Here is a 20,878-nt window from a genome sequence, read left to right as displayed (position 1 = left end):
ACTGCTGAGCCAGGAACAAGCTGCCCAGCGTGGCAGAGCGTGGTGCAGAGCTGTGCTGGGACCTCCTCCCTTCCTCTGCTGCAGCTTGGCGTGCAACCTCACCCACTTCTCTGACAGACCTGCTGATCCCACGCGTGCCATCGGGATGCTCTGGCACGGGATGTGCCTCCATACAAAGCTCCTTCCCACCTCCCAAGGGAAAGCAAAGCAACCCAAGCATCGCCAACAAACCTGCCCAGCAGACAGCAGGGAATGCAAACAGCTTCTGGCTGCTCCCCTGCACTCCCGTCCTTGGTAAGAGACCCCACGAGGAGTGGCTGGGAAATCAGTGCATGACACACGTGAGTGTGCACAGGATTGTGCAAAGCAGTGGGGTTCCACGAGTTTGTGTGCATGCGCGTGTGTGTGTATTTGTGCATGGGTGCTGTTACACACGTTTGTGTTCATGTGTGTACAAAGCAGTGGGGTTGCTCTGGTCTGTGCATGTCAGTGGGTATGTGTGCAAGGACGAGCGTGCACATATATGTGCGTGCACAGAGGTGTGCAAAGGGTTGGAGCTGTACACGGACAAAAAAATGCTGAGAGTGAATATGGCACCCTCCTTTGGAAACGTCAGGTGTCTGTCAGCTCTTCAGCTGTGCCCAAACACCTCCCAATGTGCTGCCACACCAGGACATAATTCCAACCCCACACTGAGTTCTGCAATGTTGTGGTGCCGTGTTGGAATCAGATGTGACCCCGTGGTCTTGCCTCCCCCCCTTGTGGGGGGTCATGGTGGACCAGGCTGGTGGCCGTTGGTGATGTCATAAGCGGCTGGAATGAGGGGAGGAGCGGTGCGTTCTGTGTTCCTTTGTGGGCGAGTAGGAGTTCGGAGTGGTTGGTTTTCTTGTTGTTCTTGTGCGTTTAGTGCCTTTGTTTGAGTACCATCGTGCGCAGCATCCTGTAGGTAAGCTGAGCCAGCGTGGGATGGACGGGTGGGCAGCGAGGTGTTGAGAAGTGCTGGCTGTCAGCGCTCAAAGCACCATATTGCTTACTCTTGACCGTCAGACATAATCTTCCCCTGGTACACACATTCCAAAGGGGGTGTCCATAAAGGTGGCACCTGTCCCATGCTTCTTCCGTTGTCTTCTTTGCTCAATTATGGAAGCAGAGTAAGGTTGCTGGGTGGACAGGCATCACGTAGCCTGAGACTCAGCATGTCTTGCAGCAAGTGGATGGGACGGTTGTGCTGTGTGCGTTAGGCCATGGCTGTCTTAGCCCTGCTCACTGACCTGCTCTTTCTCTCTCCTCTGCCCACCCTCCGCCCACTGCCTTGGTGCAGCTTTTGCTCTCATAAGATCTGAGCAGAGTGACCAGGAACTGCTGCAGATAGCCTGAGGTGATCTCGTTGCCAGGTACGTGCCATCTTTTGTCCCACCACGTCGTTTTACATGCCGTGGGTTTCTTCACTGCCCTCCAGCTCAGCCCTCAGAAGGATGCTGTCTAATGCCCTGCTATCGCACTGTCAGAGTGCTCTGGGTGATTGCATCTGCTGCTCTGTGCCAGAGTCCCCATCTGCTGGCAGAGGGATAGCAACTTGGTACAGCGCTGCCTAATAGGCTGTCACGTTTGAATTTACTGAAGCAAGGGGTAGTTTCTCGAACACTTGCCTATGCCGCAGAGTATGCAAGGGTAGTTCTGAAGAAGTCCCTCCATACTGTGCTGGGTGAATAGAGAAAACAGACGTGTGTTTCTTCTCTGTTCCAGCTTGTCACACCTGCTGGGATGGGCAACGCATGCAGCGAGATCAGATGTGAGCCCGAGGTGGCGGGCACGGAGGTACAGTATGAAGCTCTGGCTTGTCTTTGTTCTCTGTGTTGAGCCAGCAGAGGGAGCCGCAGATGTGCTCTCCTGCAGGAAAGAATGGGCCAAAAAGGGCCTGGCCACCTGTCTGCGCCAGTGCCATTGCTGATGAGTCTGGGTAGAGAGAGATGCATCTTGGCATGGCCTGGCACTGCACGCCAGGAAGAGAAACAACTGTGATGAGAAGTGCAGCTCCTTCTGAAGTGCTCCTGATCAGGAGGGAGCGCATTTCCTGCAGCTTTCTCTGCAGATGTGCTCCTCACCTTGAAATCCTCCTGGTTTGTCCTCAGCTCCTGACCACAGCCTGTGCTCTGTTTTGCAGGCTGATAACATGTGGAAGCCGCAGCTGGTGCGTGCGGAGTCATCTTTCAACGTGCCAGCGATTGCGGCAGCCCATGTTATTAAGCGTTATGTCGCCCAGGGGCCGGATGAAGTCTCCCTGGAGGTAAGCAGTTCCAGGCGTTCCTTGTTGTCATGCACGGGAGAGTAGTCTAGGGTGTGAACGGCTCAGGAATCTTCTCAGACACCTTCAGAATGTCTCACGAGGTGAAGCTTCGAAGGTTCGGTTCCAGCTTAGACTTGCGCTGGGTCAGGAGGAGTTCAGCCATCTCTCCAGTATGGTTGGATTGGGCATTTGAACCTTGTAATCAAGCAGATCCTGCCCAGTATGGGAGCCTGGTCTCTGAGCAACAGCAGACGGGTGTGTGAAGTGTGCAGATGTGTTCAGGAAGCCCTGCTAACTGATGCCCGTGGTTAAAGTGGAGCTCTTGCATAGCCTTTGGCAGAGAGCCAGCTGATTTTGAGACCTGTTTCCTACTGCACAGCAGTACTGTGTATGTTGTGTGACTCTTGTACCTCCAAGTTCAGTTTTAGAAGGGAAAATGCCTTGGGGCTGCATTGGTGCAATTGCTGTCTAGCTTTAGGATATTCTGTGGCGCAGAAGAAGGCAGTTATTTGAGCTGTGCTTTCCTGCCAGCTGTGCTGAAGCTGGGATTGACGTTTCAATCTCTTGCAGGTGGGAGACTTGGTGTGCATTATTTCTATGCCACCAAAGGAGCTGAGCCCCTGGTGGAGAGGCAAGCTTGGCTTTCAGGTAGGCACACGCTTTCGACTAGAGAGCCCAACTTCAGTAGAGTCAGGAATCTCAGCTTGGAGCTGCTCTGCCTGCACAGGATGGCTTCCGGATGCAAACGGTTGCCCTGTGTCACTCTCAGGGGACATTCCCTTTGGCTCTGGGCTCAGGCTAATGCCCTCCTCTCTTTTTGTTCTTGTTACAGGTTGGGTTTTTCCCTGGTGAGTGCGTGGAGCTCATCAGTGGAAAAGTTCCCGAGTCCCTCATCAATTCATTGCCAAAGCCAGGTACACATGTTACATTTGACAATGCGGGTTAGTAAAATGGGGTCAGAGCGTGGCTTTCAGGGCGTTCGTTAATGCCCGAGTTTAGCAAGCTTAGCAACAGGACTGCATTAAGGTCCATGGGAACACGCAGAGATCTGTCCCAATCCCACTGTGTTTATTGTTGGGCTTGGGGAAGTCACAGAATCCTCCTGGAATGGCTTGGGATTGGAAGGTGCCTAAAGGATCATCCTCAGGCTCCAAGGCCCCTGCCTCAGTCTGGGTGCCCAGCCTGCGCATTTAGCAGGAGTCGAGAGCAGGCTGTCCGGGGCCCCTTCTGACCTGGCCTTGGGCACGTGCAGGGACGGGAAAAATCCGTTCTTGCGTGTCCTTGTTGGGAATGTTCTTCCCGATGTTCCGTGCTCGGTCGAAGGCGTTAAGCTCAGCCTCGTCCAACTGAGCCAAGCCTGAAATGAACTGGTTTCTTTGTTTTGTTTCTTTGCAGTGCCGAAGAAACGGGGCAAGCTCAGCACCTTCCTTCGTTCGGTGGTGAAGGCTCGCCCCAGGAGATCGGAGCAGCCGGAGCCGGCGAAGGAAGGGGTGTTTGGGTGTGACCTGGGGGAGCACCTTCTCCGCTCTGGCCGTGATGGTAAGGAACAGCCCATTGCTGAGATCTCCCTCCGCTGGGCATCTAAAGATGAAAGGGAGATCATATCCAACAATTGTTTCAGTCTGAAAACGTAGGAAGCCTTCTGGCCAAAGAGAGCATCCTGCAGCCTTTTCCTAGCTCTTCTGGTCGTGAGATTGGATTCCTCCATTCCCCAGGGAGCTGTGATGGGACTTGCAGTGTCTGTGATTTTGCCAGAATTACTTTCTCCAGGCTGTTGCTAGGTGGTGGCATTTCTGGAAAGCCAAGAACACGTCTCTGTGCAGTTTCCTCACAGCTGTCTCTGCCAGCTTTCTCCTCTAAGGAGGAAGCAAGCGGTGGCCCGGCTGGGCTTACTGGGTGGGATGTGAGAAGAGCAGGGCCTGACCCAGGACTTGAGTCAGAAGCTAAGCTAACCGCTGGCTCTTGTTCTGTAGTCCCCCAGGTCCTGCAGAGCTGCGCTGAGTTCATCGAGCAGCATGGCGTGGTGCAGGGGATCTACCGCCTGTCTGGCGTGGCGTCCAGGATCCAGCGACTACGGTAAGAGTGCTGCGACTGACACAGCTGTCAGCAGGGGCACGTGCCATGCTGCGGGCGTTCAGAGGAACCCCTTCCTTTTCTTGACTGTATTTGTTGTGGCTTTGGACTTGCTTTCCTCTTTCTCAAAGCCCTCTGCTCAATCCTGTGTCCTTCTCTGCAGCCATGAATTCGAGTCGGAGCAGGTTCCCGAGCTCAGCGTCCGAGACATTCACAGCGTGAGCTCCCTGTGCAAGATGTACTTCAGGGAGCTCCCAAACCCTCTGCTGACCGAGCAGCTGTATGGCAAGTTCTCGGTAAGCTCAGGGCAATGTCTTGGAAATGACACGTACCTCTTCCCTGGGCGTCCTGGCTGATGGTTGCAGCAGTGCCCCAGCTCCGAGGTCTTCTTTCTGTTAGCCCCATGAGGCATGTCTTTGCCACCTCCTGCCTCTGGCTGATGCCACTTCTGGTGGTGCCAGGAGGTGCTTATTTAAGCTATTTGCAATGCTTGCGAGAATTCCCTTCCCTTTGCTATTCCCGCCTGGTGTCTGAATCCCTTCCTGCCTTTTTCCAGGACGCTGTTTGTGCTGCCACGGAGGAGGAGCGGCTGCTCAGAATGCAGGACACCATCCAGCAGCTGCCCGCTCCTCACTACAGGTCAGTGCTGCGCTCGGTCTGCTGAGCTCAGCCCTGCTGCCTTTCAGAGGGCCATGATGCGATTCCAGGTGTTGCCTCACGCTGGCAGCATCATGCCTGTGCACGCTGAAGCGGCTGAAGGCTGCGTCGGGTCGGTTGACTGGGTCAGTTCCTTGGCATGGGGGCACAGTTGGTGCAGCCGATGGCTGCGGCTGTGCTGTGCTGGGGCTTGGTGCTGCAGCGTGGTGGCAGTGAGAATGTTTTACCTACTTCATATTCAGGGACGGTAGCAATGACAACAACCAGCATGAAGTGAGGTTTGTTTTGTGCACTGCAGCACGGCTTGCTTTTTGGTGCTGAACATCTGCCCCTCTTGTTTTCCAGGACGCTGGAGTACTTAATGAAACACTTGGCGTCTCTGGCTGGGAACTGCTCCGTGACCAACATGCATGCTCAGAACTTAGCGATAGTGTGGGCTCCAAACCTCTTAAGGTAAACTTCTTTTTCCGTTTCAACACGATGCTTACTTCTGCTCTCCCCAGCCCCCAAGGCACAATTTCTAGATGACAGTTTCTAGTCACTTGTTTAGCTGGGACTGCTGTGTCCCTGCTTATCCAGGAGAATTTCGTCAGTGGCATCGCTGATTGCCCACTGCGGAAGTCTCCAGAGCCCAACTTGTCAGTTTTTGGCTACAGAAATTCAGACTTGGGGAAACGATCTTGGGGAAATGACTTGTAAGATCTGCCTTTTCTTCAGATCCCCGCAGAGCCAGTCTGCCTGCACCAGCGGAGAAGCTGCATGCACAGAGCTGCAGACACAGTCAGCTGTGGTGGAGTTCCTGATCAGCCACACAGACAGCCTCTTCCACTCCAAATCCACACCAGCCGTGGAAGAGGGAGCAGGTGAGAGTCTTCCTCCATTAGCTTGATCTTCATCTGACACCTTGATCCAATCCAGGCCTTCTCCAAGACCTTTGAAAATGCTTTTGCTGTTGAGGAGACAGCAGGCTTCTGGGCTTAGATTAGAATATGGTGCTCCGTTCCTGGATCCCGAGTGTCCAAACCCATAACTTACATGGAGAAAACCGTCACAGCTGTTAAGATGTTTTGCAAGCAGGTGAAGCTTGATTGAAATGTGGCAACAAAGCTTTCTGAGTTCCCTGCCCCCTAGGTTTTCTAGGGTTTTTGTTTGCCTGTTTTGATGCAGTGAGCTACTCTTAATTATGGCTGTGTTCTTTGCCACAAGCATACATCTGAGCACATACATCGGATAAGCAAGTCTGAGAGAAATGCAGAACTGGGATGGCTGTGCTGCTGCTTTCTGATCCTCCCTCTTACCTGTGGTTTTCCCTTGCAGGGCACAGTTCTATGGCTGCGCCCAAGTCTGTGTGGGTGCATCCTCCATCCACAAAGCTGCTCACGGTGCAGGAGGCACAGGCTCAGCGGAGAGGCCAGAGCAGCTCTCCCACTGTGACACAGTACAGGGATATAGAGATAGAAGTGGAGGAAGGCCCCGCAGCTGTGCCAGGGAACTTCCACACAGTCATTGATTTTCCACCTGAAAGGTAAAGAGGACTTCCCTTTCCAGCCCCTATCATCTTTGGTCGGGTGGGTTTTATTGGTTTATTTTTATCCATGATGTCTCCAAGGACTCAACTAACATACAGTTGCCCAACAGGCTCAGTGGAGCCACACAAGGGTGCCATTCCTTCCTGGTTGGGCAGGCAGTCACCAGATGCAGAAAGCCACGCTGGCGTCTATCCTGGCCTGTGCTGGCTGTACCTGGAAATATTAGTGTTTTCCAGATTTCAGGGCCACGTGCCTGATACCAACTGCACCTCTCCTGTAAGCAGAGCTGTTGGTTAGACTTGCTGGCATTAGAAATTAAAGATGGCAGTGAGCTGAGGCCAAGGAGGTATTAGCAGTAAGAGTCAGAAATGCTTTTGAGCTTCCCTTATGGCTGCACGGTTCCTCATAAAGCAGTTAACGCCTGCCAGCTCCTGTCCTGTCCGGCTGTGGAGCCTTTGCTCACATGCTCCGCATCTTGCTTGATATCGTTGAGAGGAATCTAGCCAGCAGGACTTGAGGGCTGAGCTGTAGGAATGGAAGCGTCCTCTGCTGTTTGAAACAGAGCGCGTTTCTAAGCTGTGTTTCAGCAGAAAGCAGGCAGGGCCAGGAACAGGCAACTGTTGGAAGCGCTCAGTGCAGCTCTTCCCTCACCCTGCACCGTGACTGACAGCATGCTCTGTTTTCTCTCTCCAGACCAAGTTCTCCCAGCAAAAGGAGGGAATCACCAGCTGGCAGTTGGTGTTCCTGCTTTTGCCTGGGCAAACCATCGCCTATGGCTGAACACCAACTGCAGCACAGTGCCAGGGAGCCCTCAGAAACAGAAGTCATGGTCCTGGCAGGTAAGGGTACAAATCCAGCTTTCAAAACACTGCTTGTCAGCAGCACAGGTAGGATTCATGCTTTCAGTGGGCTTGTACCTCCTTCTGGCATTCAAGCCCGTGCCTGACATCTTTGGTTCACCCCTGTCTTTCCCAAACGAGTCTCTTGTCAACACAAAGGCTGGACCTGCACGAGGATCACTTTCAAGACAGTGACACTGTTGCTAGAAGCCTATTTGCTTCTGCCCACCACCACTACATAGCCAAATGTCAAGAACCTCTTTCATGATTCATCTTGCGAATGTTTGACAGTAACACCTGTCTACACCTTCCTAGGTGAACTGAGCCCCTGTCAACCCCGAGGACCCAGGGCAAGTGACGATGGAGCATCATGTGCTTCCATCAATGGACAGCTGTTAAGAAGCACAAGTCACTGCAGTTCGGAAGACAGCCTTCTACAAGACAGGAACGACAGAGAAAAGGAGGTCATCATTGTTCAAGCCCTGATTCATCCCATCCCTACTGAAGCTGCTGACCTGAGCCTGCAAGACACCACAGGCACCAGCCTGGATTGGGACCCAGTGCAGGGGTCCCAGGACAGCACAATCCCAGCACAACCCGAGTGCCCTGACAGCAGCACCACCATGCAGGCTCAGGTCAGTATCAGTGAGGAGAAGCCGAGCCTCCTGGAGGTGGGTGTGGATTCAGACCACCAGTGCCAGGCTCCAAGTGCCAGGCTCACCAGCCAGGACTGTGGCCCAGTGCCTTTGCAACACAGCCCAGACCAAGCACAGCCTGAGTGCCCCGAAAGCGACACCTCCAAGCAGGACCAGGTCAGCGTTACTGAGGAGCAGCCGAGCCTCTTGGAAGGGGGTGTAGAATCGGGCCACCAGTCCCAGGCTCCAGGGAACAGCACAAGCTCTGAGCCACTCTCGTGATGACAGGAGAGGACGAGTCCCATCCTTCCTCCATACCTCACACCCCCTCCTTTCTCCTATTGAATAAAGGCATGCTCATGCTCAATCAATGCCTTGACTGCATTCCGAGTCTTCATTCGCAGAGATTGGGATGAGTGCAAGAAACAGCAAGACAGCTCAGCTTGCAGCTCTCTGGCTGTGGGGTGAGTGCAGCAGAGCTCTGCGTGTGTTCCCATTTTGCCTAGCTTTGGGACTCCTGCAGCAGGAGCTCTGCTACCGTTTTGTAAGGGAGCAAATAATTTCTAGCATCCTGGATGCTGCTCATGACAACCCCAAGCTTCCTGGCTGCGGCTTTGTGATGCTTTTCAGGGCCTTCTGATGCTCTTGGACGTCATGGCTGCTCCCTAACACCTCTGTCCTCCTGCCATGTCCATTCCTGGCTCCCACCTCTGAGCTGGCTCTGCAGATCATCTCCAGCCCTGCCATCATGGCGCTGTGGCAGGAGGAGCTCACCCTGACCAATGTCAGGCAGTGCTGCCTGCTTCTCTCACTCTCTAGACCAAGTGTAACTACACTGATGTGGAGACAAATGCTTTCTGTCACATCCTCCATCCCTGCAGACATTTACCTGTAGGCAGCTCTTTCAGAAGAAGAATCAAGCAGCAGAACCTTTTGCTCAGCTACAGCACACAAATGCTACAGAAACAACCCACAAGCTCTGGGTCTGCGGGTCTGCACAGTCATGCACCAACTGCGCTTGATGGTATCCCCATCCTTGCTTTCCTTCCCTGCTTCTTGTCTGATGGCACTGCTGAGCCAGGAACAAGCTGCCCAGCGTGGCAGAGCGTGGTGCAGAGCTGTGCTGGGACCTCCTCCCTTCCTCTGCTGCAGCTTGGCGTGCAACCTCACCCACTTCTCTGACAGACCTGCTGATCCCACGCGTGCCATCGGGATGCTCTGGCACGGGATGTGCCTCCATACAAAGCTCCTTCCCACCTCCCAAGGGAAAGCAAAGCAACCCAAGCATCGCCAACAAACCTGCCCAGCAGACAGCAGGGAATGCAAACAGCTTCTGGCTGCTCCCCTGCACTCCCGTCCTTGGTAAGAGACCCCACGAGGACTGGCTGGGAAATCAGTGCATGACACACGTGAGTGTGCACAGGATTGTGCAAAGCAGTGGGGTTCCACGAGTTTGTGTGCATGCGCGTGTGTGTGTATTTGTGCATGGGTGCTGTTACACACGTTTGTGTTCATGTGTGTACAAAGCAGTGGGGTTGCTCTGGTCTGTGCATGTCAGTGGGTATGTGTGCAAGGACGAGCGTGCACATATATGTGCGTGCACAGAGGTGTGCAAAGGGTTGGAGCTGTACACGGACAAAAAAATGCTGAGAGTGAATATGGCACCCTCCTTTGGAAACGTCAGGTGTCTGTCAGCTCTTCAGCTGTGCCCAAACACCTCCCAATGTGCTGCCACACCAGGACATAATTCCAACCCCACACTGAGTTCTGCAATGTTGTGGTGCCGTGTTGGAATCAGATGTGACCCCGTGGTCTTGCCTCCCCCCCTTGTGGGGGGTCATGGTGGACCAGGCTGGTGGCCGTTGGTGATGTCATAAGCGGCTGGAATGAGGGGAGGAGCGGTGCGTTCTGTGTTCCTTTGTGGGCGAGTAGGAGTTCGGAGTGGTTGGTTTTCTTGTTGTTCTTGTGCGTTTAGTGCCTTTGTTTGAGTACCATCGTGCGCAGCATCCTGTAGGTAAGCTGAGCCAGCGTGGGATGGACGGGTGGACAGCGAGGTGTTGAGAAGTGCTGGCTGTCAGCGCTCAAAGCACCATATTGCTTACTCTTGACCGTCAGACATAATCTTCCCCTGGTACACACATTCCAAAGGGGGTGTCCATAAAGGTGGCACCTGTCCCATGCTTCTTCCGTTGTCTTCTTTGCTCAATTATGGAAGCAGAGTAAGGTTGCTGGGTGGACAGGCATCACGTAGCCTGAGACTCAGCATGTCTTGCAGCAAGTGGATGGGACGGTTGTGCTGTGTGCGTTAGGCCATGGCTGTCTTAGCCCTGCTCACTGACCTGCTCTTTCTCTCTCCTCTGCCCACCCTCCGCCCACTGCCTTGGTGCAGCTTTTGCTCTCATAAGATCTGAGCAGAGTGACCAGGAACTGCTGCAGATAGCCTGAGGTGATCTCGTTGCCAGGTACGTGCCATCTTTTGTCCCACCACGTCGTTTTACATGCCGTGGGTTTCTTCACTGCCCTCCAGCTCAGCCCTCAGAAGGATGCTGTCTAATGCCCTGCTATCGCACTGTCAGAGTGCTCTGGGTGATTGCATCTGCTGCTCTGTGCCAGAGTCCCCATCTGCTGGCAGAGGGATAGCAACTTGGTACAGCGCTGCCTAATAGGCTGTCACGTTTGAATTTACTGAAGCAAGGGGTAGTTTCTCGAACACTTGCCTATGCCGCAGAGTATGCAAGGGTAGTTCTGAAGAAGTCCCTCCATACTGTGCTGGGTGAATAGAGAAAACAGACGTGTGTTTCTTCTCTGTTCCAGCTTGTCACACCTGCTGGGATGGGCAACGCATGCAGCGAGATCAGATGTGAGCCCGAGGTGGCGGGCACGGAGGTACAGTATGAAGCTCTGGCTTGTCTTTGTTCTCTGTGTTGAGCCAGCAGAGGGAGCCGCAGATGTGCTCTCCTGCAGGAAAGAATGGGCCAAAAAGGGCCTGGCCACCTGTCTGCGCCAGTGCCATTGCTGATGAGTCTGGGTAGAGAGAGATGCATCTTGGCATGGCCTGGCACTGCACGCCAGGAAGAGAAACAACTGTGATGAGAAGTGCAGCTCCTTCTGAAGTGCTCCTGATCAGGAGGGAGCGCATTTCCTGCAGCTTTCTCTGCAGATGTGCTCCTCACCTTGAAATCCTCCTGGTTTGTCCTCAGCTCCTGACCACGGCCTGTGCTCTGTTTTGCAGGCTGATAACATGTGGAAGCCGCAGCTGGTGCGTGCGGAGTCATCTTTCAACGTGCCAGCGATTGCGGCAGCCCATGTTATTAAGCGTTACGTCGCCCAGGGGCCGGATGAAGTCTCCCTGGAGGTAAGCAGTTCCAGGCGTTCCTTGTTGTCATGCACGGGAGAGTAGTCTAGGGTGTGAACGGCTCAGGAATCTTCTCAGACACCTTCAGAATGTCTCACGAGGTGAAGCTTCGAAGGTTCGGTTCCAGCTTAGACTTGCGCTGGGTCAGGAGGAGTTCAGCCATCTCTCCAGTATGGTTGGATTGGGCATTTGAACCTTGTAATCAAGCAGATCCTGCCCAGTATGGGAGCCTGGTCTCTGAGCAACAGCAGACCGGGTGTGAAGTGTGCAGATGTGTTCAGGAAGCCCTGCTAACTGATGCCCGTGGTTAAAGTGGAGCTCTTGCATAGCCTTTGGCAGAGAGCCAGCTGATTTTGAGACCTGTTTCCTACTGCACAGCAGTACTGTGTATGTTGTGTGACTCTTGTACCTCCAAGTTCAGTTTTAGAAGGGAAAATGCCTTGGGGCTGCATTGGTGCAATTGCTGTCTAGCTTTAGGATATTCTGTGGCGCAGAAGAAGGCAGTTATTTGAGCTGTGCTTTCCTGCCAGCTGTGCTGAAGCTGGGATTGACGTTTCAATTTCTTGCAGGTGGGAGACTTGGTGTGCATTATTTCTATGCCACCAAAGGAGCTGAGCCCCTGGTGGAGAGGCAAGCTTGGCTTTCAGGTAGGCACACGCTTTCGACTAGAGAGCCCAACTTCAGTAGAGTCAGGAATCTCAGCTTGGAGCTGCTCTGCCTGCACAGGATGGCTTCCGGATGCAAACGGTTGCCCTGTGTCACTGTCAGGGGACATTCCCTTTGGCTCTGGGCTCAGGCTAATGCCCTCCTCTCTTTTTGTTCTTGTTACAGGTTGGGTTTTTCCCTGGTGAGTGTGTGGAGCTCATCAGTGGAAAAGTTCCCGAGTCCCTCATCAATTCATTGCCAAAGCCAGGTACACATGTTACATTTGACAATGCGGGTTAGTAAAATGGGGTCAGAGCGTGGCTTTCAGGGCGTTCGTTAATGCCCGCGTTGAGCAAGCTTAGCAACAGGACTGCATTAAGGTCCATGGGAACACGCAGAGATCTGTCCCAATCCCACTGTGTTTATTGTTGGGCTTGGGGAAGTCACAGAATCCTCCTGGAATGGCTTGGGATTGGAAGGTGCCTAAAGGATCATCCTCAGGCTCCAAGGCCCCTGCCTCAGTCTGGGTGCCCAGCCTGCGCATTTAGCAGGAGTCGAGAGCAGGCTGTCCGGGGCCCCTTCTGACCTGGCCTTGGGCACGTGCAGGGACGGGAAAAATCCGTTCTTGCGTGTCCTTGTTGGGAATGTTCTTCCCGATGTTCCGTGCTCAGTCGAAGGCGTTAAGCTCAGCCTCGTCCAACTGAGCCAAGCCTGAAATGAACTGGTTTCTTTGTTTTGTTTCTTTGCAGTGCCGAAGAAACGGGGCAAGCTCAGCACCTTCCTTCGTTCGGTGGTGAAGGCTCGCCCCAGGAGATCGGAGCAGCCGGAGCCGGCGAAGGAAGGGGTGTTTGGGTGTGACCTGGGGGAGCACCTTCTCCGCTCTGGCCGTGATGGTAAGGAACAGCCCATTGCTGAGATCTCCCTCCGCTGGGCATCTAAAGATGAAAGGGAGATCATATCCAACAATTGTTTCAGTCTGAAAACGTAGGAAGCCTTCTGGCCAAAGAGAGCATCCTGCAGCCTTTTCCTAGCTCTTCTGGTCGTGAGATTGGATTCCTCCATTCCCCAGGGAGCTGTGATGGGACTTGCAGTGTCTGTGATTTTGCCAGAATTACTTTCTCCAGGCTGTTGCTAGGTGGTGGCATTTCTGGAAAGCCAAGAACACGTCTCTGTGCAGTTTCCTCACAGCTGTCTCTGCCAGCTTTCTCCTCTAAGGAGGAAGCAAGCGGTGGCCCGGCTGGGCTTACTGGGTGGGATGTGAGAAGAGCAGGGCCTGACCCAGGACTTGAGTAAGAAGCTGAGCTAACCGCTGTCTCTTGTTCTGTAGTCCCCCAGGTCCTGCAGAGCTGCACTGAATTTATCGAGCAGCATGGCGTGGTGCGGGGGATCTACCGCCTGTCCGGCGTCATGTCCAAGATCCAGCGATTACGGTAAGAGTGCTGTGACTGACACAGCTGTCAGTAGGGGCACGTGCCATGCTGAGGGCGTTCAGAGGAACCCCTTCCTTTTCTTGACTGTATTTGGTGTGGCTTTGGACTTGTTTTCGTCTTTCTCAAAGCCCTCTGCGCAATTCTGTGTCCTTCTCTGCAGCCATGAATTTGATTCAGAGCAGGTTCCCGAGCTCAGCGTTCGTGACATTCACAGCGTGAGCTCTGTATGCAAGATGTACTTCAGGGAGCTCCCGAACCCTCTCGTGACCGAGCAGCTGTATGACACGTTCTCGGTAAGCACAGGGCAGTGTCTTGCACTGCTTGGCCTTGATGACACAGGCTGTGTGCCGCGGTGTTCCCCTGATGCCTCTTGGAAGGCATCAAGTCTGCCTCGGTGCTGAGCACCAGCGTGCTGTCCCCACGGTTCCCAAACCTGTGGCAGCTATCTAGGCTGACTGGTGTCTGAATCCCTTCCTGCTTTTTCCCAGGACGCGGCTCATGCTGCTACGGAGGAGGAGCGGTTGCTCAGAATGAAGGACGCCATCCAGCAGCTGCCCGCTCCTCACTACAGGTCAGTGCTGCGCTCGGTCTGCTGAGCTCAGCCCTGCTGTCTTTCAGAGGGCGATGATGCGATTCCAGGTGTTGCCTCACACCTGCAACATCATGCGCCTGCACGCTGAAGCAGCTGAAGGCTGCATCGGGTCAATGGATTGGGTCGGTTCCTTGGCACAGGGGCACGGTTGGTGCTGCTGATGGCTGCAGCTGTGCTTTGCAGGGCTTGGTGCTGCAGCGTGGTGGCACTGGGAACGTTTTATCTACTTCATATTCAGGGACGGTAGCAATGACATCAACTAGCATGAAGTGAGGTTTGTTTTGTGCACTGCAGCACGGCTTGCTTTTTGGTGCTGAACATCTGCCCCTCTTGTTTGTCCAGGACTCTGGAGTACCTTATGAGGCATTTGGCATCTCTCGCTGGGAGCTGCTCGGTCACCAACATGGACGCTAAGAATTTAGCAATCGTGTGGGCTCCAAACCTCTTAAGGTAAACTTCTTTTTCTGTTGAAGCACAACGCTTAGTTCTGCTCTCCAGAAAGAAAGCAGGCCTCCCTTCTTCTTCATCTAGAGTGCTCTTCTCCTGTAAAAGCTGTCAGAAGTGGCTGGCAGCAGAGGAGGAGCCTGGACTGCTCTCCCCCAACCCCAGGGGCCCAATTTCTAGATGACAGTTTCTGCTCTCCTGCTGAGATGGGACTGCTGTGTCCTTGATCATCCAGGAGAATTTCGTCAGTGGCACTGCTGATTGCTCACTGCGGAAGTCTCCAGAGCCCAGCTGGACTGCTTTGGGCTGCAAAACTTCAGACCTGGGGCAACAGTCTTGGAGGAACGACTTGTAAAATCTGCCTTTTCTTCAGATCCCAGCAGAGCCAGTCTGCCTGCGTCAGCGGAGGAGCTGCCTGCTTGGAAGTGCAGACGCAGGCAGCTGTGGTGGAATTTCTCATTGGCAACACAGACGTCCTCTTCTGCTCTGAATCCACGTCAGCCATGGGAGAGGGATCAGGTGAGCGTCTTCCTCCATTAGCTTGATCTTGATCCAATCCAGGCCTTCTCCAAGATCTTTCAAATACGCTTTGACTCTCAACGGGACAGGAGGCTTCTGGGCTTAGATGAGAATATGGCACCCTGTTGCTGGATCCTGAAAATGTCTGAGGCCAGACTTTTCATGGAGAAAACCATCCCTGCCTTTAGGATGTTTTGAATGGGGGTGAAGCATGATTGAAGTGTGGCAGCAAAGCTTTCTGAGTTCCCAGATCCGTTTTCTAGGGCTTTTTTTTTTTTTTTTTTTTTTTAATGCCTGTTTTGATACAGTGGGCAGCTCTTAATTATGGCTGTGTCCTTTGCCACGAGCATACCTCTGAGCACCCAGTTACTTTGAGCTCCTCTTCTTCCAGTGGCTTGGATAAGCAAGTCTGAGAAAAATGCAGAACTGGGATGGCTGTGCTGCTGCTTTCTGATCCTCCCTCTTACCTGTGGTTTTCCCTTGCAGGGCACAGTTCTCTACCTGGGCCTGAGTCTGTGTGGGGGTCTCCTCCTGCCACAAAGCTGCTCACCCTGCAGGAGGCACAGGCTCTGAGAAAAGGCCAGAGCAGCTCTCCTCCTGTGGCACAAAGCAGCGACATCGAAGTGGAGGAAGGCCCAGCAGCTGTACCAGGGAAATTCCACACAATCATTGATTTTCCATCTCAAAGGTAAAGAGGACTTCCCTTTCCAGCCCCTATCATCATTGGTCAGGTGGGCTTCCTTGGTTTACTTTTTGTCCATTATATCTCCAAGGATTCAACTAACACAGCTCTAAGCAGAGCTGCTGGTGAGTCTTGCTGGCACTAGAAATTAAGGATGGCAGTCAGCTGAGGCCGAGGAGCTGTTAACGTAAGAGTCAGAGATGCTTTTGAGCTTCCCTTATGGCTGCACAGTTCCTCAGAAAGCAGTTACGCCTGCCAGCTCCTGTCCTGTCCAGCTGTGGAGCCTTTGCTCACATGCTCTGCATCTTGCTTGACATCGTTGAGAGGAATGTAGCCAGCAGGACTTGAGGGCTGAGCTGTAGGAATGGAAGTGTCCTCTGTTGTTTGAAACAGAGCATGTTTCTAAGCTGTGTTTCAGCAGAAAGCAGGCAGTGCCAGGAACGGGCAACTATTGGCAAGGGCTCGGTGCAACTCTTCCCTCACCCAGCACCACGACTGACAGCATGCTCGGTTTTCTCTCCAGACCTACTTCTCCCAGAAAGAGGAAGGAATCACCAGCTGGCAGCTGGTGTTCTTGCTTCTGCCTGCACAGACCATCTTCTGTGGGCAAACGCCAACTGCAGCGCAGTGACAGGGAGCCCTCACAAGCAGAACTCGTGGTCCTGGCAGGTAAGGGTGCAAATCCAGCTTTCAAAACACTGCTTGTCAGCAACACAGGTAGAATTCATGCTTTCAGTGGGCTTGTAACTCCTTCCAGCATTCAAGCCCGTGCCTGACAACTTCAGCTGACCCCTGTTTTCCCAAAGGAGCCTCTCAAGCTGTTTGAAGCCTACTTGATAGGCAGCACCAAGCCTTTGCCTCCAGGGGCAGAGAGAGTTTGGCACTAACCCCTGTGTATCCACTCCTTCCTAGGTGAATCGAGCCCTGGTGAAGCCAGAAGAGACAGGTCAAGTGCTGATGGCTCACAGAGTGCTTCCATCAGTGGAGAGCTCATGGGAAGCCCAAGTCACTGCAATTCAAATGTCAGCCTTGCATGTGACAGCAGCGACGGAGAGATGGAGGTGATCGTTGTTGAAGCGCTCATTTCTCCCAGCTCTCCTGAAAGGGCTTCCCCGAGCCTTCCAGAAAGCACAGTCAGCAGCCTGGACTGTGGCCCGGTGCCTCTGCAGTGCAGCCCAGCCCAAACACAGCCCGAATGCCCCGACAGCGACACCTCCAAGCAGGACCAAGGCAGTGTCGCTGAGGAGAAGCCGAGCGTCTTGGAGGAGGACTTGGAGTCAGGCTGCAATTCAAATGAAAGCCTTCCGTGTGACAGCAGCAACGGAGAGAAGGAGGTTGTCGTTGTTCAGGCACTCATCTCTCCCTGCTCTGCTGAAGGGGCTGACGTGAGCCTGCAAGAAACCACAGTCACCTGCCTGGACTGTGGCCTGCTTGAAAGCAGCTGAAACAGGAGTTAATGAAGGCCCCAGCATTACAACAATGGGGCAGAAGAGAACTGCACTGGTATCCCACACGGTCTCCACAGTGCTGGAGGTGAAAGGGGGACATTGGCTTTCCCCTTAGAGATTTTTAAAGTATCAAGCCATTCTAGTGGAGCAAGATAATGGAGAAATAACAGTAACAAATATTGTAAATCCAGCTGGTTTTCTTAGTGCAATTACAGGAGAACCTGTGTCTCACGACTGTTTAGAGACTATGGAAGCAGTCTATTCCAGTCGCAGAGACTTGAAAGAAGAACCACTGGAGGATGAGGAAGACACCTGGTACGCAGACAGGAGCAGCTTTGTTCGACATGGGAAGATAAAGATATGGACGGATTCAAAATATGCCTTTAGTGCTGTTCATGCACATGGAGCAATATGGAAAGAAAGAGGACTGTTGTCAACCCAAGGGAAAGGTCTTAAACACGCTGAAGAAATAGCCAGACTCCTGGAGGCAGTCCAAAAGCTGGAGAAGGTTGCTAAAATGCACTGTTGATCCCACCAAAGGGGAGACAGTGCTGAAGGAATGGGAAATGTGCTGGCTGACAGAAAGCAAAGCGAGCAGCAGAGTGTGAGGTGGTGGAGGCTTCCTTGATTCCAGATGGTAACATGCAGGTGGATGGTGAGCCAAAGTACTCAAAAGAATATTGGAACTTGATAAATGATTTGGAAGGGCAGGTAAAAGAGGAAGGATGGACCTTTCCACCACAGGGGAAAAGAATTATTCCAGCAGCCATATGATGGGCTGTGGTGACTGAACATAGGAAAACTCACCGGGGAGCAGAAGCATTATACAAATATCTTGTTCAACCAGTGGTCACCTGAAATTTGTATACTGCCATTAGACAAGCGACCCAGCAATGTGAAGTTTGTTTACAAAATAATCCTAATCCTAAATTGGGAGGATTGGTTGACACGTCTGAAGGCTGCACTGCTATTCAGAGAGACCTGGACAGACTGGAGAGCTGGGCAGTAAGAAACCGGATGAGGTTTAACAAAAGCAAGTGTAGAGTCTTGCACCTAGGAAGAAATAATTGCATGCACCAGTACAGGCTGGGGGAAGACCTGCTGGAGAGGAGCTCTGCTGAGAGGGACCTGGGCGTCCTGGTGGACGACAGGTTGGCCATGAGCCAGCAGTGTGCCCTTGTAGCCAAAAAGGCCAATGGCATACTGGAGTGCATTAAAAAGAGCATGGCCAGCAGGTCGAGAGAGGTGATCCTCCCCCTCTACTCTGCCCTGGTGAGGCCTCATCTGGAATACTGTGTCCAGTTCTGGGCTCCCCAGTACAAAAAAGACAGGGATCTCTTGGAAAGAGTCCAGCGGAGGGCCACAAAGATGGTGAAGGGCCTGGAGCATCTCCCCTACGAGGAGAGACTTAGGGAACTGGGTCTGTTTAGCCTTGAGAAAAGAAGGCTGAGAGGGGACTTGATCCAGGTTTATAAATACCTGAAGTGTGGGAGCCATAGTGGAGAGGCTGGTCTGTTTTCAGTAGTGCATGGGGACAGGACTAGGGGAAATGGGCTGAAACTTCAGCATAGGAAGTTCCGCACAAATGTGCGCAAGAACTTCTTTACAATGAGGGTGACGGAGCACTGGAACAGGCTGCCCAGGGAGGTGGTGGAGTCTCCTTCTTTGGAGATACTCAAGACCCGCCTGGACACCGAGCTGTGCAATGTGGTGTAGGGAGCCTGCTTTGGCAGGGGGTTTGGACTTGATGATCTCTAGAGGTCCCTTCCAACCCCTACAATTCTGTGATTCTGTGATTCTGAGATCTGACATTACAGAAATCATAAGACATGTATTTGGAAAATAAATTACTCCTTTTTCCTAATATATGTATCTTTAGTTCCTTCACATGTTAGAGAGTTTCTTTCAAACAAGAGGATTTTTTCAAAAAAAACAAGCAGTATTCCTAGTGCATGCAGAGTCTCTCTGGAGAGACCTTGACTCATTTTTCTCTCGCTCCTAAAAGAAAATCTTTAAATATGTTTTGCAGATCCATACTGCACTAGATGTTTTAAAGCAAACAAATAAAATAAATCTGAAAGCACCACCATATATCATTGCCAACTGATGGATTGATTTTTGAATGTACAGAGTGGAGCTCGCATCCCAGTCCTACTGAATGTCAATGAGCACCGAGAACCAAATTCTAGTCAGAGTATTTCATCCAAAATAAACACAAATACAACTTCTAAGTTGTTTGTTTTTGTTTTTTTTTTCCTGTTCCTGAAGTATAATATTAGAAATATTTTCTTTTTCTTATATATGTATTATTTTGCAGTCCAGAATCTCCTTTAATCTTCTTTTCAGTTATCTTTGTTCTTTAGGTTGACTTTCTATCATTTCTTTATTCTTACTGACATTGCTGTTTTCCCAAATTATTATGTCCCATGGATTTAATTAGCTAGTTGTTTACCCCAAGTGCAAAAATAAGCTTCTGTAAATTAGTGGTATTTCCTCTCCTCACCTCAGTGCAGCTGTGCTGATACACACCAGTGGAGGATCTCTTTGATTGCCTCTAGAAGATTGGTAATGGAGACTAGATACGAGCAATTAACTGCAGTATCCAGTTCACAGAATTCCTGCAATTATAACGAGATCATAATCCTTCAAATCCAGCTGTCAATTCCCATAAAATTCTCACACACTGTCTCCTCAGAATTACAGTGATTTAGTATTTTCAGCAAGAAGCCCGTATTTGGGTTAAATGGATTCAATTTTGATATGTTCCACTGAAGCTCCACCAGTAGACAGTTCAGCTTGGTCAGTCAAATGCTAATCTAAACTACATGCATCAATGAATCCATCTCAAAGGGTTCACTGGTTTTAGGAATATAAATCTTTTGATACACAGTAATATAGAACCACAGGGGTCAAAATGAAGATGATTTTATACATAATAACTACATACCTGAATCTGAATAGAAAGAATATTTTCCCTCTAGGTTTCAAGTTTTTTGTGGTTTTATTTTGTTTTGTTTTGTTTTTCTTGTTTCTGAGAAAACATTTAAAAAATAATAATAAAATAAGCAAAAAGGAAATTGTAGTGAAATTTATGCCAAATTGAACCAAAATTATTATCTCTAGATCATTATTATTTTTCTGATATTTAAAGAGCTAGGATACTATCACTCTAAGATTATACAACCTGAAGGCTTTATTCATGAGATGAATCAGTTAACCATAGTGTTAAAGTAGGGAGCAACAAAGCATTAACTACATTTCATATAAGTATTTGCATAAAGATACATACATACATTCACGTATACGTTTGCTTGTATATGTATACATACTTATACATACACGCATACACACATATATCGCATATACCTATATTTAAACCCTAGGTTAACTAACATGTAACAAGCCAAGACAGCATATTTTCTGTTTCACTGATTACCATAAGGACTGCCAAAACCACTCTCAGTATCACAGCTTGTGCAGCATCCAATCTGATTCTGCAGTATTTCTTTGCTATAGTTTCCTCTGTCAGTCAGTAAAATTTGTCCACAATAAACAAACATAATGCAGAGTTCAAGCAACTATTACTGTTTCACATACAGAGAAATAGATTGCAGAACGCTAGAATTTAACAAGAATCAGAGGGTGATCATCTGTCAGAGGCATTTCAAAGAGAGGTTCTGTTGTCTTTAAGGGCAAATTCTGGCATACATAATGAGATTATAAGGCTGCTTACTAGTCAGAAT

At 51.3% G+C, this 20,878-nt stretch overlaps 2 protein-coding genes across 2 annotated transcripts; both read left to right on the top strand.

Annotated features, from left to right (window-relative positions):
* The first annotated feature begins 2,884 nt into the window (after window positions 1–2,884).
* Window positions 2,885–5,906, top strand: LOC140264574 (rho GTPase-activating protein 32-like). Its single transcript, XM_072360429.1, has 8 exons — window positions 2,885–2,935; window positions 3,120–3,201; window positions 3,683–3,826; window positions 4,261–4,363; window positions 4,524–4,656; window positions 4,917–4,999; window positions 5,363–5,470; window positions 5,735–5,906. Exons 1-8 carry the CDS (start codon window positions 2,885–2,887, stop codon window positions 5,904–5,906), a joined length of 876 nt encoding a protein of 291 aa, XP_072216530.1.
* A 6,065-nt stretch (window positions 5,907–11,971) lies between these two features.
* LOC140264573 (rho GTPase-activating protein 32-like) lies at window positions 11,972–19,503 on the top strand. The gene is made up of 11 exons (XM_072360428.1): window positions 11,972–12,022; window positions 12,207–12,288; window positions 12,770–12,913; window positions 13,348–13,450; window positions 13,611–13,743; window positions 13,939–14,021; window positions 14,385–14,492; window positions 14,860–14,959; window positions 18,381–18,407; window positions 19,266–19,329; window positions 19,499–19,503. The coding sequence occupies exons 1-11, from the start codon at window positions 11,972–11,974 to the stop codon at window positions 19,501–19,503; spliced, it is 900 nt and encodes a 299-aa protein (XP_072216529.1).
* The last annotated feature ends 1,375 nt before the right edge of the window (window positions 19,504–20,878 follow it).

Source organism: Excalfactoria chinensis, chromosome Z (assembly GCF_039878825.1).
Source record: "Excalfactoria chinensis isolate bCotChi1 chromosome Z, bCotChi1.hap2, whole genome shotgun sequence".
Classification (NCBI taxonomy): Eukaryota; Metazoa; Chordata; class Aves; order Galliformes; family Phasianidae; genus Excalfactoria; species Excalfactoria chinensis.
Note: the sequence above shows the minus strand (reverse complement) of the source record. Positions and strands in the feature narration are given on the sequence as shown.

Coding starts and splice junctions, on each gene's coding strand:
- LOC140264574 (XM_072360429.1), top strand. CDS start 2,885: ATGCCACCAAAGGAGCTGAGCCCCTGGTGGAGAGGCAAGCTTGGCTTT. Junction 4,364..4,523: donor TCCAGGATCCAGCGACTACG/GTAAGAGTGCTG, acceptor CCTTCTCTGCAG/CCATGAATTCGAGTCGGAGC. Junction 4,657..4,916: donor AGCTGTATGGCAAGTTCTCG/GTAAGCTCAGGG, acceptor GCCTTTTTCCAG/GACGCTGTTTGTGCTGCCAC.
- LOC140264573 (XM_072360428.1), top strand. CDS start 11,972: ATGCCACCAAAGGAGCTGAGCCCCTGGTGGAGAGGCAAGCTTGGCTTT. Junction 13,744..13,938: donor AGCTGTATGACACGTTCTCG/GTAAGCACAGGG, acceptor GCTTTTTCCCAG/GACGCGGCTCATGCTGCTAC. Junction 14,022..14,384: donor CTGCCCGCTCCTCACTACAG/GTCAGTGCTGCG, acceptor TTGTTTGTCCAG/GACTCTGGAGTACCTTATGA.